This window comes from Plasmopara halstedii (genome assembly GCF_900000015.1).
Source record: "Plasmopara halstedii genome assembly, contig: Scaffold_816, whole genome shotgun sequence".
NCBI lineage: Eukaryota > Oomycota > Peronosporomycetes > Peronosporales > Peronosporaceae > Plasmopara > Plasmopara halstedii.
Window position 1 is genome coordinate 35,386 of NW_020187732.1, and position 16,007 is coordinate 51,392.

Here is a 16,007-nt window from a genome sequence, read left to right on the forward strand (position 1 = left end):
CAAGCATTGGGTCATAATATTGAAGATAAATGCAGTTAGTATCAGTTAAAAAATAATCTTCATTTTGGATATATCATAATTATGAATAGCTTTTCGAAAGGCTCTTGTGAGTCAAGGTGAGGTGCACAGCAACTCCGTTGCATAGTGACTGACACGAAGAATCCGAAGGTAAACAGCAATAAACGGAATAAACAGAAAAAATTAAAGAAACATAGTGATAATAATCAAAGTGGGCGTAAGTGCTGGTAGAGACAAGAATACAGTCACGGCAATGTCTTGAGACGCGGTCGTCTACAGATCGGGATGAGCGTATAGCAGTCACCGAGACGTTTAATGGGCTGGACGTTTGCTTCGTAAGAATTGTCTGCAGGAAGATGTACGGATGACTTAGAAGACATCAATTACGCGGTAAATGATATAGAACATGCCAATTCATTCTGATTCAATATATTTCACGGCCCTCGAACAAACCGCATTTAGCCTCATAGCTATGCACTAGCAGCCCTACTGATAAACTTAAAAACGTACATCGAAAAGCTTCAACTCTACAGATCAGCAGCGTGATATTATCTCAGCGATAGTCAATTTACTCTCGCAGACGCAGCATTGTGAACGCTACAGGCGGACAGATGTAATGCTACATAGCAGCACCATATATGCATTTCGTGTATGCTGAGCAGAACAGTATCGCTTGGCCCTTATGACAGATAAAAGTCGATAGAATTCTAAAGCAGTAATGCAATGAAAGCAACCTCGCTTTGATAAGAAGACCGACGTCATTCCACGGTGAATCGCCATCAAGTCGCCAACTTTATGATTGTTTTATGAGCTCATCAGAGACGTATCACTTTCTATCGCACTGCTGGACAAGCAACAATTATACTTCGAAAAGAGCTGCCTGCTGCTTGAGAGCAGGACATTGTGGTTTCACTTTACCAATTTCGTGACAAGTGACGAAACGTTTTGTCATTCTTTTACTTCGTCTTCGAAGGCCCAAATAGTCCCCCATCACCATCCCAATCAGAATCCGAATCTGAATCTGAGTCCGAGTCTGCAATTTGCATTCGTGTTGCAGTGCTAGAAATTGGAGGGTGCACAACAGATGTAGACGTATTTTCTGGCTGAGGTGGCGTCGATGTACTTCGTACTGTAGCTGGCTTTGCTGTAGTCGACTTCGATGCCGCAACACCAAAGAGCCCACCATCATCATCGCTCCAGTCATCGCTGTCTTCATCTGATAGACTTCTTCGAGAAGTCATCAGTTTTGCAGGTGCTGGCGATGTAGTTATTGTGGGGGTCGAGATTGGAGCTGGCGTTGTTCGCACAGCTGAGGCACCAAATAAATCGCTTTCGTCTGAATCACTGGAATCACTTTCCGCACGAGATTGCCGTGTCAGTGCAGAAGTGGCAGTCATCGACGCTTTTGGAATGGGATCAGGAGCAGATCTAGCCGGTTTTGACTGCCCAAATAACCCGCCGTCACTATCACTATCACTGTCGCTGTCACTGCTGTCATGTTTAACTAAAGGTGGGGGTCTTGATGTTTGATTATAAGGCATCGTAGCAGGTGTAGAAGCGGGTGTACTGGTGACACTGCCACTCTCATCACTATCATCTTCAGTAAAAAGTCCGCTTTGAGAGGCACGCTGCACCGGCTGAGAGCGAGATGATGACACTGGTTGAGGTAACGTAGTGGCGGAACTTTTTGGCTTGGCTCCAAACAGACCCTCATCTTCGTCGTCGCTGCTACTGTCAGAATATGTTGGGCGTTGAGGTGGCACGACAGTTGTGTGCATCGCCTTTGGAGTTGTCGCTTTTGATGGAGTAGATTGGAATAATCCAACCGTCTCATCATCACTGCTATCATCAGAGAAGTCAAGACGTCGAGATCGTTGAGCAGGCGGCAACTCGGATTCACCAGACGGCTTCCTTGTCGTTTTTGATGCGCTAGCTGGTCGTCCGAAGAGACCGCTCGTCGTGGACTCGACATCGCTGTCGCTTGAGCTATAATTGTTCGACTTTAGTATATTCGACTGTCGAGTCTTCGTATCGCCCATAGACGGCAAGCGAAAACCTTGTGGTGCTGCGTGTGTATCTGTTTTGCTTGCTTCTTTACTTTTTCCAAATAATTCACTATCATCTGACGATGAAGAATTAAACGAGTTTGATCGACGTGTCGATGGAAGTTTGCTACTGCGTCGACTGTCAGCCATTTGGTCGCCACCTGAGTGGGGAGGACGGTCGACCATATCGGTGGCAAAAACGCGCGATTTTGTGGACGGAGCTGAGCCAAATAATCCTGCGTCACTCTCTTCGTCGGAGCTTTCAAGATATTTCTTTCTTGCTGGTGTAGAAGCAGCAAACGGTGGTGGAGCCTCTCGATTAGCGGAACTTTGTTTGCGCTTTGACATTTTCTTGTCATCATCACTATCACTTGTCCAGTCACTATCGTCACTTTCGTCTTCATTAAACTCTGGACGTTGTCGTGAAGCCGGCGTAATAGCCGATTCCGAAACCGACGGGCGACCGAATAGACCACTTGTCGAACTTTCATCCGAGTCGACTCGTCGTCGAGAAGTTCTAGTCGATGGTGTACGTCCAAACAATCCGCTCGTGTCGCTCTCGTCGGAACTCGCACGTCGTCGCGGTTGTGCTGTAGTAAAAGAATGTTCCGATTCGTTAGAACTGGAACGATTGCGCGATGCCGAGCGGCTTTTTCCACCTGAATTTTCCGACTCGTTTTCCGAATCGGAACCCGAGTTGGAACTACTATAGGATGATACATAACTTGAGTCGCTATCACTGTCGGAATAATCTTCTGGTGCAGCACCAAGTCCTAGTGTCTCGTCTTCTAAGAATTCTCTTGTCCCAATAATAAATGGTAGTGGACGTTCATTATAAATGTCTAGAACCGTGTCAAACTGAGACGAAGTCTCACTCTTATCATCCTCATCGTCAATCATGACAAAAAGTTTCATGGCTTCCATTCCCATATCTAAAGCTGACCTATACTTGGTTACAATCGACTCGGCAGCTGACTTAGCACCATTCTCTTTTGTCTCTAAAACAGTCGCTGACTCACCCGCCTGTTCTTCTTTCTCTTTGTCGATCTCTTGCTTGTCCGTATTCGATTGTCCATCTTCCACACTGAAAAAATCTTCTTGTTCTTCATCGTAGACTCGATTTTCTATAAATTGATTGTTTGACAACATAAGAAATTCGTTAAATGTATTCTTCAGTCGAACGTGGGCTGAATCTGCCTCGGCTGCAATGTCCCGTACGCTATCTTCCAAGTTCTTTGTACGTGTGAATAAGTCAGCTGAGTATCGCTTAAGATATGAGTGGAGGTCATGGTCAGAATGTAATGTCCAAGTGGCGACTTCGTGAGCCAAATCCACTAATGTTTTCGTCTCAGGTGCCTTGGGTATGTTCGTATCAGATGGAATCTCATCAGGAGATAGAGCTGGTTGAAATTGATCTATTTCATCATCTGGAGGAGGTGGTGGGATCACTGTTAGCATACTTTCGAATGGTGAAGCGGCTTCAAGAGCCAGCATCTCGCTCATGATGCGGATTGAGATGAGGGGGCATGCAATGCACAGTTAAACGTATGTACAATACATCATTGTAGTCTCGTAAAATCAGGCAAATGACACTCATTACACAGAATAAAATACATATGCATCTAGCTAGATAATTACGTAATTTAGGCGAGTCCATGATTATCGTTCGTAAACATTATACTTGACGTGGACTCCATCAATTCGAGCAAAACGCACTTGCCGCTATGTTTTTATCGTCATGTTGGTTGTAGTGTCGCGCAGTAGAGTAAAACTACTGGCTCGCAGTGCCTTTGTCAGTACAATCACGAGCTGATTCGTGTCAGTGTAATCGATCTCAAAGCTCCCTGCTGCACGTTCCCTCTTTTCCGCTGCGCAGCCGCTGATCAAAGCAATCGCTTTTTTACTGTCTTCTCAAACGCGTATTCATCTCACAGCCCGCAAATTGTGCTTTTAGCATCATGCGCAGCCATAAAACTTCCTACTGAAAGCCAAGCCATCTTCGAGCGGAACTGTTTATTGTTTATATTAAGTTGATAGATATCTAAGCGCTCGCAGACATGATGATAGTCAAATGCCTGACAATTACACGTAGACGCTTCTAATTTCGAAAATATTCTCAAGATAACACTGTACTCGAAAGCAAATATTACACACAAAACGCATGCCGTATCTGCGGTATATATTCGAGCGCATCGCCGAATGTCTACTTCTCGATGTAGGCGATAGCAACAGAGACAAATTATGCGCACGAGCTGTCCACGCGATTGCAGCTCGTCGACCTTATCGTATAAGTATGTAAATAAAGTAGAAAGTCTATTCTATCGTATGTGCCATTGCAGATACGCTGTGTCCAAATTCATGCAGAAAATCTGCCTTGTTTGTATTTAAAAGGCAACTCGGAAGAAGTTCCTTTATTGGTGGATCTTGTAGGATGTTCTGCATAAGGCTATCATACTATTCAGGGATTCAGCAGTTTCTGCGAAGCGTAACGTAATTTTTTTAGACTTCTCTACCCATTAACCATCGTAGCGCAGGAAGTCAGCAGTTAAGAGGGGCTTTGCGTTGAGAAATCTTTGCTTATGCAATATCAACCTTCGAATAATGCGTGATTTCTGTGGCTGACAACCTCAAAGCTCTACTGAGCGAGGAGGCCGAAGTGCTCCCGCTTAATGCTATTATATCACCTCGCAGCGGAACTCACAGCAATGTCAATCTTCGCATAACGTTCTGGACCCGACTAAGGGAGCTCGCTTGCTCATCTTCATTCACAAGAATCGCGACGAAACTTGTCAATCGCATCACGTTGTGATTATATTAAAACCAATTCGGATTGTTTGACGCGCTGGGGTTTAGTCCTCACACGTTAATGGGCCTTTCACTCACACCAAGAGCAAAACGAGTACCAGGCGATTGCTTGAAGAGCGTTGATGGCCTCACGGGGTAACCTCCCCAATGGCACATCCTGCGCTAAGAGCAGCAGCGGTCGAGTAAGGCGTACCTTTAAAATGGCTGTACCTTGAGTACTGAGCCCTAGCATGAGTGCTGATGAGTATCCCACTCGATTTGTGAACAGCGCGATATAGACGCGATGTCGCAACCATACCATAGCTTCGCAAACCAACTTCGATGAAGCGGACGCCGGTTTAGTCGTCAAATAAGGCTAGACTTTGCAACATACTAAGTACGATGGGGACCTTGAGGTGTTAATCTATCACATTATTCTGTTGTGTTTGACAGTTCCACTCGTCTCCATGGGCCATTTGCTTTATTGATCAACATCTAACAAGTCTGGGAAACATGCTGCGGCAGGTGGACCTACCTCTTCTCCTAACAATAAAGGCGGAAGGAATTGGCGACGATAATCCTGCTGAAGCAGAATATGAAACTTGCATATCTTTGAAGTAGGATTACTCTATTAACTTTGATCAGATGCTGTATCAACCCTGGTGTATCCGCCATCCCACTCACCTCTTCACGTAGCTTTGAGCCGTCTTACTCATCGAGCAGTGCCGGCGGAGGATGAACCCTCCACGGCTGATTCTCGAGGACTTTCCGTTGCGGCATCACGTCGATTCTCTCTAGGAGTCTCGGCGTGTGCCCGAAACTGAAAAGGGGCAGATTTTGGCTGCGCTCCCTGAGCTGCACCATCACAGTGCGTGACTTGAGGAACCTCAGTGGCACTAGACGTGTCGCTGCCACACAAAGAGAACAAATAGAGCGCTTCGCGTTTGACTGGCTTGAAAGAGCGGGATCGCGATACGGCGTGAGCTAGACACAGGCTGTAATCTCATTGACTTTGGAATACTGGGGAGGTAACTCAATTCCTTTTCGCTACGACCATGAGCAGTCTAATCCAGCGTGATTACGAATAAGTCTTACAATCCGCAGGCTGGTAGGTCAAACAGCGCTATGTGAACCCCTTTACTTCTTTAAATAGTAAAATGCTGTTGCTTCAAAGTGATATCAGCAAGCCATTAAAACGTATCGTAAACCCCTAGCCCAACAAGATCGAAGCCACATTGTGTAGTGGTGTGAAGGACCCCGGAGATCGTCCAAACCATTCAGATGTAGCGTTCAAAGCCTATAGAAGCGTGTTCTAACTTACGCTATGCGAAATCAATCAATTCACTCATATACAACGGCCTTTTCGCGCGAGTAATATGAAATAAATTTCCCACCTTGTGGGAAAATGCATTCCGTTCGTACATGCAGACGAGCAAGCGGGCGCTTCAGTGAAGCAACATCTCCGCTTCCAAAAAAAATGTTTTTCGACACTTCCAGCATTGCAGCACATCGAATAGATGAGACAATTACGTGCATCTTACACCGTAAGCAGTACGTATTGCCTTGCCCATTGGCGATATCACAATCGTAACATGTGACAGGGCAACGGGAGAGTACATTAACCACCACATCAAGCCAAATCGGAGTACTCCTTTTCTTAACGGTTTATTCAGGGAAAATAATGACCGCCTTATCTTGCCATAGTCTCAGAGATATAAATTGAGGACGTTGCTGAGTGCAGCGATGCATGATGTGTAAAGGCTTAGAATCAAGCAACTGTAACTTAAATTATACTTCATGACAAAGAGCTGCTTGTGCAGTAATATGTACTTCATTTTCGCCATAAGCGTGTATTGATGTCTGTTTCGAGCAAAGCACAGCCCATGGAAAAGAGAAGACCGTCATTGAAGACATGAAACCGTTGATTTCGATTCAAAGAACTAATATCGGGGCACACATGAGGTAAACTTTGCACAGTCTCTTCTGCCTCACCCTTTCAGGAAATTTGTGAGGAGCCGGGCAATGTCGCCGTAATTTGCATCATAAACTTGCATGCGGTTGGCCAGGCCAACCCACTTCTTGAGGTACTTTGCGGTAGCGGCACTGGTCAATTCAAGATGGCTTTGACCTCGGCAGGGCTGCCCGCAAGTCATGCTTACCCACCTGGACTCGGGTCTTTTTGGCGCCGAATAATAAGTTGTGTATGTGGCGAACAGCTTACAAAAAGCATAATTTGAGCACTCTTCACAAAATTTTATGTGGTCCGCAACATCCGTCTCCCCATGCAATCACACTATAAACGAAAATAACGTCAACGTATGCTTGTGTATAGGCAAGATGTGACCTACACCACTGCGTCATTTGACATTGAATGTCGCTGGTGCGTTGGTCAGCCTTGTGGCGTAGCGAGCCAATTACAGAGCATTTTTCTTGATGTATATGAAAGAAGTCGCTGTCTTTTATGAGCAGCGAATAATAATTATGAGCTAGTCAAGAATGTCGTTCAACAGTCTTGATACGCAGGAATTCTTTCTTGGCTTTATTTAGCTTATGACAAACACGACAATTCGCCACTTGCCGATAGCCTTTCTGACACAGAAAGTCGGTGACGAATCGAAAAATTAAGTCTGTCTTTCAAAACTGACCTTGTGTCTCTTACGGATATAAGCGTCCATAACTTCACACTACTCCCTTGGTAAGAATTAATGACGTGCGGCGCAATATTTTGTTTCGAAACTACGACAATTATATGATGCGACTCTCGATGTCGGTAGGTCTATCCTCACCACATAGTCATGCTCCTTCAACATTGAATAAATATGATTTTTACTGTCGTTGAGTATAGCTGTTTCACTTCTCGCCAACGGTGATCAGCGAGTGTCCTGAACCACGAATTCCTAAAATGACGAGTTATAGGATCATATCCTTCTCCAGTATCAATCGGCTATGTTGGTGACTCCACCGTCTAAATTTTTTGCCAACATATTCCTAGGGAGAAATGTCAAGCTCAATAAGAGTTTTTGCCGGAGATAGTGATCGGGATACTCGTCACCTCTACAACTACCCCGGTCAACTCGTCTCCGAGTGAATAATCGTTTTCGCCACTGACCTGAAGAGATTCTTGACCTAGGAGACTACAACACAGTGTCTTACTTAATCGATTTGGCAAAGTAAACACCAGCTTATACCCGAAAATGAAGGTCATACCAGAAGTGCAATCCAGGGACTGTGACACATTTCTGTTCATTCCTGTTTCAGCAGGAATACACTCTCATCACCGCATTATACTACCGCTTTTTCTGTTTGTTTTGAAACCGCGGCTCACTGCCGCTATATACTTCGAGCTCTGCTTCAGGCTTTTAAAATATCTTTGTGTTAATTTCGGACAATCCCATGTTATACACCGAAGTTATTGTGGCTTTATGCCCACGTCGAAAGCACTCCTGCTCCCTTGCAGGGGTGATTTAAGACTCGCCAAAGCTTCATGAGGAGAGAAGCGCAAGGTTATTACTTATTTCGCTTAGAATCCCTCATTTGGCATACTTCTTTTACAAACGTACTACAGTAAATGCCCCATGCTGCGTGCAGCCTCCTAGTTTTGGCGCGGCGTGAAATCGATCCCTGAAGCATGACCACCATCATGCCCATCTCAGTTTCCCTATATTCTAAACCCTCGTCCGCAAAGGGCTGGACGCACGACATTATTGACCCCGCTGTGGGCGTCATTAGTGCACCAATTGTATTTAGGAAATGTATTTTGATTGCGTCAACAACTCAAGTCGTAAGTGCGTACCCCGTTACAAAAACAATAATAGCACTATTTTACACTTGTTGGTCTTGACTTTTGTCCAGTCAAAATCTATTCCCATACTTATGTGGTTGTTTTCGATCTAGTGTCGTTCGTTGCCCCTATCTTTACGACTAGAATCTCTCTACCACAGAGTAATCTTTTAAAAAACCACAAACTGACACACTTTAGTGTGTTTCAGATTCAGCATATACATAAATGCGATACAAACTTCGACAGCACACATAATTTCGATGCGCGATAATCTTAATAAATGTATACCGGAAAAAGAAAGTCAAGCATATTATGTGATGATTATGCTTGAAATGCGGTCATTTCAGCTGAGCTTTGAAGCCCTGCTTGTTGTTTGTGTGTTTGCTGATTGACTTGATCGCGCACCTGTGACGCTTTGTGCAAGAGTTGAATCATCTGTTCCTTTAAAACAGGATCTTCTTTTGTTCTTTCGCGACCTTGTACAACCATCGACGTTTCAACGTAGCTGCTCAATGGTACAAGATCAGAAGATGTGGTAGTGTTCGTGATTTGACCGCCCATTTGAAGAGCTGGCACAAGTTGAGAAGTTGCAGCCATGGCACGTGCAACTTTATTCTGAGCTTCTCGTCGCTCTTGCACCATAACCATAGCCAAGTGAGCCAAATTCTGCATTGTAGCAATTTGTGACTCCTGCAAAGACTCACGAGGAGCCGTATCCAACACACAGACGGCACCAACACATTCGTTATCTACTGTAAACAATGGTGCTCCAGCCAGAAATCGCACACCAAGCGGACCTGTTACAAATGGATTCGATTTGAAGCGTGGGTCCCGCAATGTGTCCATTACTACAAGCGGTCGCTGATCGCGTACGGGATACTCACAGAAACTAAAGTCACGTGGCACTTCAGACTCCTTGACATTCACTGCACTTTTAAACCATTGGCGATTCTCGTCCACTAGACTCACCACTGCGTACTTGCACGCAAGAGTTTGTGCTGCCAAATCACACAATGTGTCGTAAATATCCACCTGCTCTTCTGTCGATCCACCAACGCCCCTAGGTTGCACATCAAATCGTAGTCGATCCATCAAAGCATTGACCATACTTTTGCTCTCTTCGTCTCGTGCTGCCAGTTGTTGCAGCCAGGCGATTCCGACCAGATCCGGTACAGCAGATATCTGTGTGCCAGGAAGTGCCAATGCATACTCTTCCACTGCATCACGCAGGATACCGTTATCCACACCGTTTGGCAGCGTGATGCCGTTCGCCGTGACTCCATCTGTTGTAGCAGTCACGGTTGCAGCCGTGACATTGGTCGCTTGCTCACGATCAGCTGCGATGGTGGATGATCCGTCCATACAGGCTTTACACACACGTAGTGTTGTTAGTCCAACGGTTTGCAAGTCTACGTTTTTGTACACCGAACACGCGCGACAAATAATTTCGCCACATGCTCGACAATGGTGTTTACGTCGTGTATTTGTAAACGTCTTTAGGCATAAATGGCAACAAGCTCGATCTTTGTCATTGACCCATGTTGGGACTCGACGTTTTGTCAATTCTCTCGAAATTCGTCGTCGACTAATGGCTTCTTCAATCCCACCTACCGACTCTGCCCAATGTGCTAGCAACGCACGATTCCAGCGACGTTTCGAGCGTGCACCAGGAGGCTGTCGGATACTGCAGACAAATGTGGCTTCAACGACATTCTCGTCGTGATGAGGACGAAAGATAAAGCCACATTTGGACACACTCGCACGTTCAAGTTTATGCGACTCATACAGTGATGGACATTCAACTTGATCAATGGATTCGTATAGACATACGCCAATAGATGTGCCTGTTTGAGAGGAAGACAATTTCCTGCTGAAACTACTGTTTCCGTCTACAAATGCAGACGAGAGGACACCTGCGTACTCAAGAAAACACAAATCGACTCCCGCTTGTCCACCAATACTGGCCACACCCTTTTTAGTACGAGCTGCCATCCATTTGATACTTAAAGCCTCATATTCGTTTTGCTCTTTGTGAAAAAGCACGGCTGCGTCTGCAAAGAATTCTCGAAGCTGCAATTGCATGAGGGATCGAAAGTCAATTGTACTTTGTGCTAAAAATATATCCATTACATCATCTAAGGATGCGCGAACAGTTGATACTGCACGAATTGAGTACGTCAAACCACCTTTCTGTCGGTCTTCACACAGCTGCACACCTTTGCGCTCATGAATCATAGTCCATTCTACGTCAGGCTGACGTACCAAATCAGGCACGAGTGATCGTCCCCATGACAAGAGTTCTGCTTGATCATCTTCAGAAACATTGAGTGCTCTGAAAAACCCACTACGTAATGGTAGTGACCGCACCATGGCGAAGGAAGGATGAAAGACTTTACTTAGAAAAGTGCTGGTATATATTGAGGACGGACGACTGGCCCTATTGTTGTAAGGTTGTTTGGTAGGTTCTAAAAGACGATATCGGTTTCAAGAAGAGGCGATAGGGACGAGGCACTGTAAGTAATAGGAAGTCATATTGTATTGATGCCACAAAATGCTAGGTACATTTAGACAATTGTTTGAGTAATACAATTTTATGCGTCGCCCAGCCTTGTAAGAATGATGTACAGTTTCACGCACACGTAGCGTAATCTTAGCACTAGGTTACCCCTTGGTCTAAGAACACTAAACGTAGCAAAAATACATCTTTCGCCACCAGTTGCAAAGTCACCGACTTCAAGGAACGTAAACGCCAGAAGTGTAGCCACATTAGTTCGAGTGATACAGCAATTCCTGCGCTTTAATTACTACAATGTGTTGAGGGCACAGTCTAGCTCGCGATAAATCAAAGAGTGACAACTTTCATTGTGTAGCTGAGCTTCTACCTTTTTTGGGGATGGGAGCAGAATCATTCGTCATGAGCCAATCAATACACTTAAGTGTATCGTTTACTCTTTTATACTGTACATAACCGGTATACAGGTGCACAAACAGTCTTTTATTCTACAGTAAGAACTCCAATATCAATAATAACTTTAGATAACAGCAGGATTTCTCTCTAACAACGGCTGCTCTATCGATATACCGGTTCTCAACTTGCTTAAAGTGTGACATGCTACCGAACCGGGTCTCAGCACAGTGCCATTCGCGCCATCCGGTACACTGTACAAAGCCGGGTGTACGGTTTGAATTAAAACGACCATCACTCTAACGCGAGTCCCCCCATCCACGCAGCCCCCCCCGCCTCCCCCCATTTCGCACTCTGAAAGCCACGAGGAAATACTCACATTTGGTCTCGATAGATTTTTTATAGTGACAGCGTCTTCCCTCAATCGCGCGGGAAATCCCCACAGCCTCTTAATTCTCCATCGTAGCATTTCCGTAAATAATCTGTTTCTTCTTCTTCTTCTTCTTCTGGTCACTCACCACATTGTATTTGAATAGATACTTTAGTCATGTATACATCGTCCGCCCCTGGCCCAGCCCGCGGCCGCGGCGGTAACCCGAATGCGGGCGTGCCACCGCAGCAACAGCCGCAACAGCTTCGTGGTCCATCCCCTGGAAATCCTGGTGGTCCATCACAACTAGCTACAGCTGCTACTAGTCGCGTTGGAGAGATGTTGGACCAGGTCAAAGCTGAATATGAAGCTGCTATTCAACAGCTTAATATGGCCAAGATGGAACAGCTTGAAATGGAACGCAAAATTCAGTCACAGGTTGTGGAAATGGACCAGATTCAGCAATCGTTAAAGGCACTTGAAGCCAATCATCGTCGTATTCGACAACAATATGAAGAAGACATGATGCGTATGCGTCGACAGCTTGAAACGGGTCAAGTGCAGCAGCAAGTTGCGCCTCCACAGCAGCCAATGGCTGCTAAGCTACCAGCTAAGCGTTCACGCGCTTCACCTGCTACTGGTGGGATGCAGGATGAATCATCGTCGCTCATGTCAAACCTAGTAGCGGCTGCAACTTCTTCTCGTGCTGGATCTGCTAGTGCGCAACAGCGTGGAAATATCAGCTCTCCAGTGCGCGTTGTACCTGTGCAACCAGCTTCACGTAGTTTGCAGCAACTTGGCCAACAGCCTCCTCAGCTGCCACCTCCTCCACAGGGTGGCAACAGCAATCAACCTCCACAACTTAACCCACTGGATACGAATAGTACAAACATGACGCCGTCATCACGTCGTATGCCGAGTATCAATAGTGATATGAATGGCAAAGAACGAGCGGCAAATTCGCCTCCAGCACTGAAAAAGTCTAAGATTAATGGCTCGGAGACTAATATTCCCAGTTTGAACGGAAATGGAAAGAGTACACTTACTACTGTTAGCTCTTCTGGTGGAAGCACTTCAGCGACCAGTGGCATTCTTCCTCAAGTTTCCAAGATGAACCGAGATCAAGGATCTGCTAGTACAAACTCGAGTCCGAGTGCTGCTAGTGCAAACCAGTCGCAAAGTGCGTCTTCTAGCATTAAGAATGAAATTGAAAACAATGAGACGAGTCGTTCCATGTCTAATTCGACAACAACGATGTCGGCTGCTTCGGGTAACAACACGACGCAAAAAAGCTCGAATACGAAGGCCAGTCGTTTGAATTGGAGTTGTGTCTACTCGTCCAAGCAGAGCATGTCATACCAGGAGTCGGAGCGACCGGCTGCTGAGATGCATCAGTCTATGGATCACCAAAGTGTTGTCTGTTGCGTTCGCTTTTCATCCGATGGAACCATGATGGCATCCGGGTGTCACAAAACAGCGCAGGTTTTCGACGTCAAGACAGGAGATCGTAAATATTTAGTCTCGCGTCCCGCTGGATCGGGGCATACTCCAACGTCTCAAGCTAATACTGCAGCAAATGAACCTGATGATGCATACGTTCGTGCTGTGTGTTTCTCGCCGGATTGCACAAAGCTTGTGGCCGGCATGCCACAGAATACGATTCGTATCTGGGACATTGGCTCAAATGAGGAAGGTCTGGCCATGACTGGCCACGAGTCTGAGATTTACTCGCTGGACTATGTGAATGATTTGATTGTTTCTGGTTCCGGGGATCGCAAAGTACGTCTGTGGGATGCACGCAATGGTCAGTGTAAAAAGATTTTTGGTAATGAAAGCGGTGGTCCATCCGATGGTGTCACGTCAGTCGCGCTGTCACCAGACGGCCGATTACTTGCTGCTGCGTCACTAGACAAGGTCGTTCGGATTTGGGATACGGAAACTGCACAATTATTGGACCGACTAGAAGGCCATAGTGACTCGGTGTATTCGATAGCGTTCTCCCCTGATGGCAAGAATGTAATATCTGGCTCACTTGATCGCAATATTATGCTCTGGGACGTCTGTGCTCAAGGTCGCACAACCACACGGCCACGTATGTTGTTTCAAGGTCACAAAGACTTTGTGCTTTCGGTCGCTTATACACCGGATGGAAGGTGCGTCTTATGTCAAATGAAAGAATTTATGTATTTGTTTGATGCTAAAGGAGTGTTGCTGATATGGTTCTAGATGGTTAATGTCAGGCTCAAAGGATCGATCTGTGGTCTTTTGGGACCCACGGTCGTCTCGCTCTGTGTTGACATTGACAGGCTATCGAAATTCCGTCATCAGTGTGGCATCATCTCCAGCGTCTCCATACTTTGCAACGGGTAGTGGTGATTGCTTTGCCGTGATTTGGAAATATCAGTGCCAGACTTTTTAATCTATACACAAGCGATGATGGGAGTCAACGCGATGCATGAAGGCACTCAGCACAGTTTTTTATTATGACGTAGTAGCGGGTACTCTTGCAAGCGTGAGAACATAGGCATCGACATTGCTTGACTTTCGATGACCGACAGACATTAGGAAACACGCAGCTTTGAGGGTTTGCGCTGTGTAGCATGAGTGGTACGTTTACCTGAAGTGATTCAAAAAGAGCTGTAGTGCATATGCAATTGAGAGCTGTGTGTGTAGCCAGATAGGGGGTACATGTAGAACGGAACGTGCATAGATACATTTTGTGTCACTTGACTCCTATTTCTTCAATCATGACTTTTTATTTGATACTCTATTCTCGATATTAAACTTGGTGTATGATGTCCTCTACTGGTCGTTTGCTACCGCTTATCATAAGCTTAACAGCATCACGACATCATCGAGTCGTAAGTAAATGTAATATACGCGTGTTATGCCGTCGAAACCATTCAGAATCTCGATCCAAAGTTCCGGACGCTTTGAGCGAGCCTGAAATGGTACGACGTTTAATGCGCAGTCAACGCGTTTGGTGGTGGATGGGAGGAATTGTACTGAGTAGTGTAGGACTCGTGGCTTTCGGACCGGAACTTAAGCTTGGTATGAGCAAACACACGGCGGAAGTAGCATCGCGTTCGCTACAGGACAAGACACTACGAGATAATTCACGAGAACTCGCTTCCCAGATTGTCCAGACGGTCTTAAATGATCATCAAGTCCTAACTCAAGCCTCTCAATTTCTACAACGGGTAAGACCAAAGATCAAGATATCAAATGTATTTCTTATGTCGTTATTTTCTTGTAGCTTGTCGAGATGGAATCAACACGTGAAGGTCTGAGAATGTTAGTGATCCAGACGCTTAATAATCCCATGACAAGAACTCATGTGGTAGACTTGACAAAACACACGATTGGTTCTCTTTTGAAAGATCCAAAGACAATGCGTCAAGTGGTCGATCTTTTACATTTTGCAGTTGTCGATCCACAGACAAAAGAAGCATTAAGTCAATTGCTGGAGCAGATTATGCACGATGAAAAGATGCGCGCGGCTTTGACGCAATTAATGACAGACATATTCATGCAAGAGATTGTCAAGGAGACCGTCAGTAAGACACTTGGCGACTCTGTGCACGATGTCTTAAGTCGTAAAGATGTTGAAAATCATGCCAAAGAATTTGTCAGTCGCGTTGTACAAGATCAGACCGTACAAGCTCAAAGTGGTGATGCAATCTGGGGAACAGTTATGTACGCATTGACCCCAACTTGGTTGTCATGGGTATGGACACATCCAGAAGACATGACGAACGAGAATCGAACGCCAAGTCCTGCTGAAGTGGCAAAAGTGATGGTTGCAGTTGCTGCAGCGGAAGATGCCATTGAAAAGAACGAGCAAGACAAACACAATCAAGTTGAAAAGCCACAAGAGACAACATGGTTGTGGAAGCGTATTTTTCAATGGATCAAACCATCTTTGAGTAGCGAAACACAGCCTTCCGAAAGCAATTCGTCGACAAATGTCTTGCAAGAAAGTAAAGAACCAACGTCGTTGACTGCATCATCACATGCGGATGCGAAACCATAGGATAAAGATGACGACAGAAATTGTTCTAATGACTGGCTTGATCACACTTGCCTCCATTCTTGATCGTTAGC

The 16,007-nt window shown here is 45.5% G+C and overlaps 3 protein-coding genes across 3 annotated transcripts; 1 reads left to right on the forward strand and 2 right to left on the reverse strand.

Annotated features, from left to right (window-relative positions):
• Positions 1-974: 974 nt before the first annotated feature.
• Positions 975-3,566, reverse strand: PHALS_13955 (uncharacterized protein; the record flags this gene model as incomplete). The annotated part of the gene is made up of 1 exon (XM_024729673.1): positions 975-3,566. One exon carries the CDS (start codon positions 3,564-3,566, stop codon positions 975-977), a length of 2,592 nt encoding a protein of 863 aa, XP_024580027.1.
• Positions 3,567-8,949: 5,383 nt separating this feature from the next.
• PHALS_13956 (hypothetical protein L915_08849) lies at positions 8,950-10,998 on the reverse strand (the record flags this gene model as incomplete). Its single annotated transcript, XM_024729674.1, has 2 exons — positions 8,950-10,739; positions 10,815-10,998. 2 exons carry the CDS (start codon positions 10,996-10,998, stop codon positions 8,950-8,952), a joined length of 1,974 nt encoding a protein of 657 aa, XP_024580028.1.
• A 739-nt stretch (positions 10,999-11,737) lies between these two features.
• PHALS_13957 (WD40 repeat-containing protein) lies at positions 11,738-15,936 on the forward strand (the record flags this gene model as incomplete). Its single annotated transcript, XM_024729675.1, has 6 exons — positions 11,738-11,782; positions 12,000-12,006; positions 12,070-14,056; positions 14,130-14,275; positions 14,922-15,103; positions 15,160-15,936. The coding sequence occupies 6 exons, from the start codon at positions 11,738-11,740 to the stop codon at positions 15,934-15,936; spliced, it is 3,144 nt and encodes a 1,047-aa protein (XP_024580029.1).
• Positions 15,937-16,007: the final 71 nt, after the last annotated feature.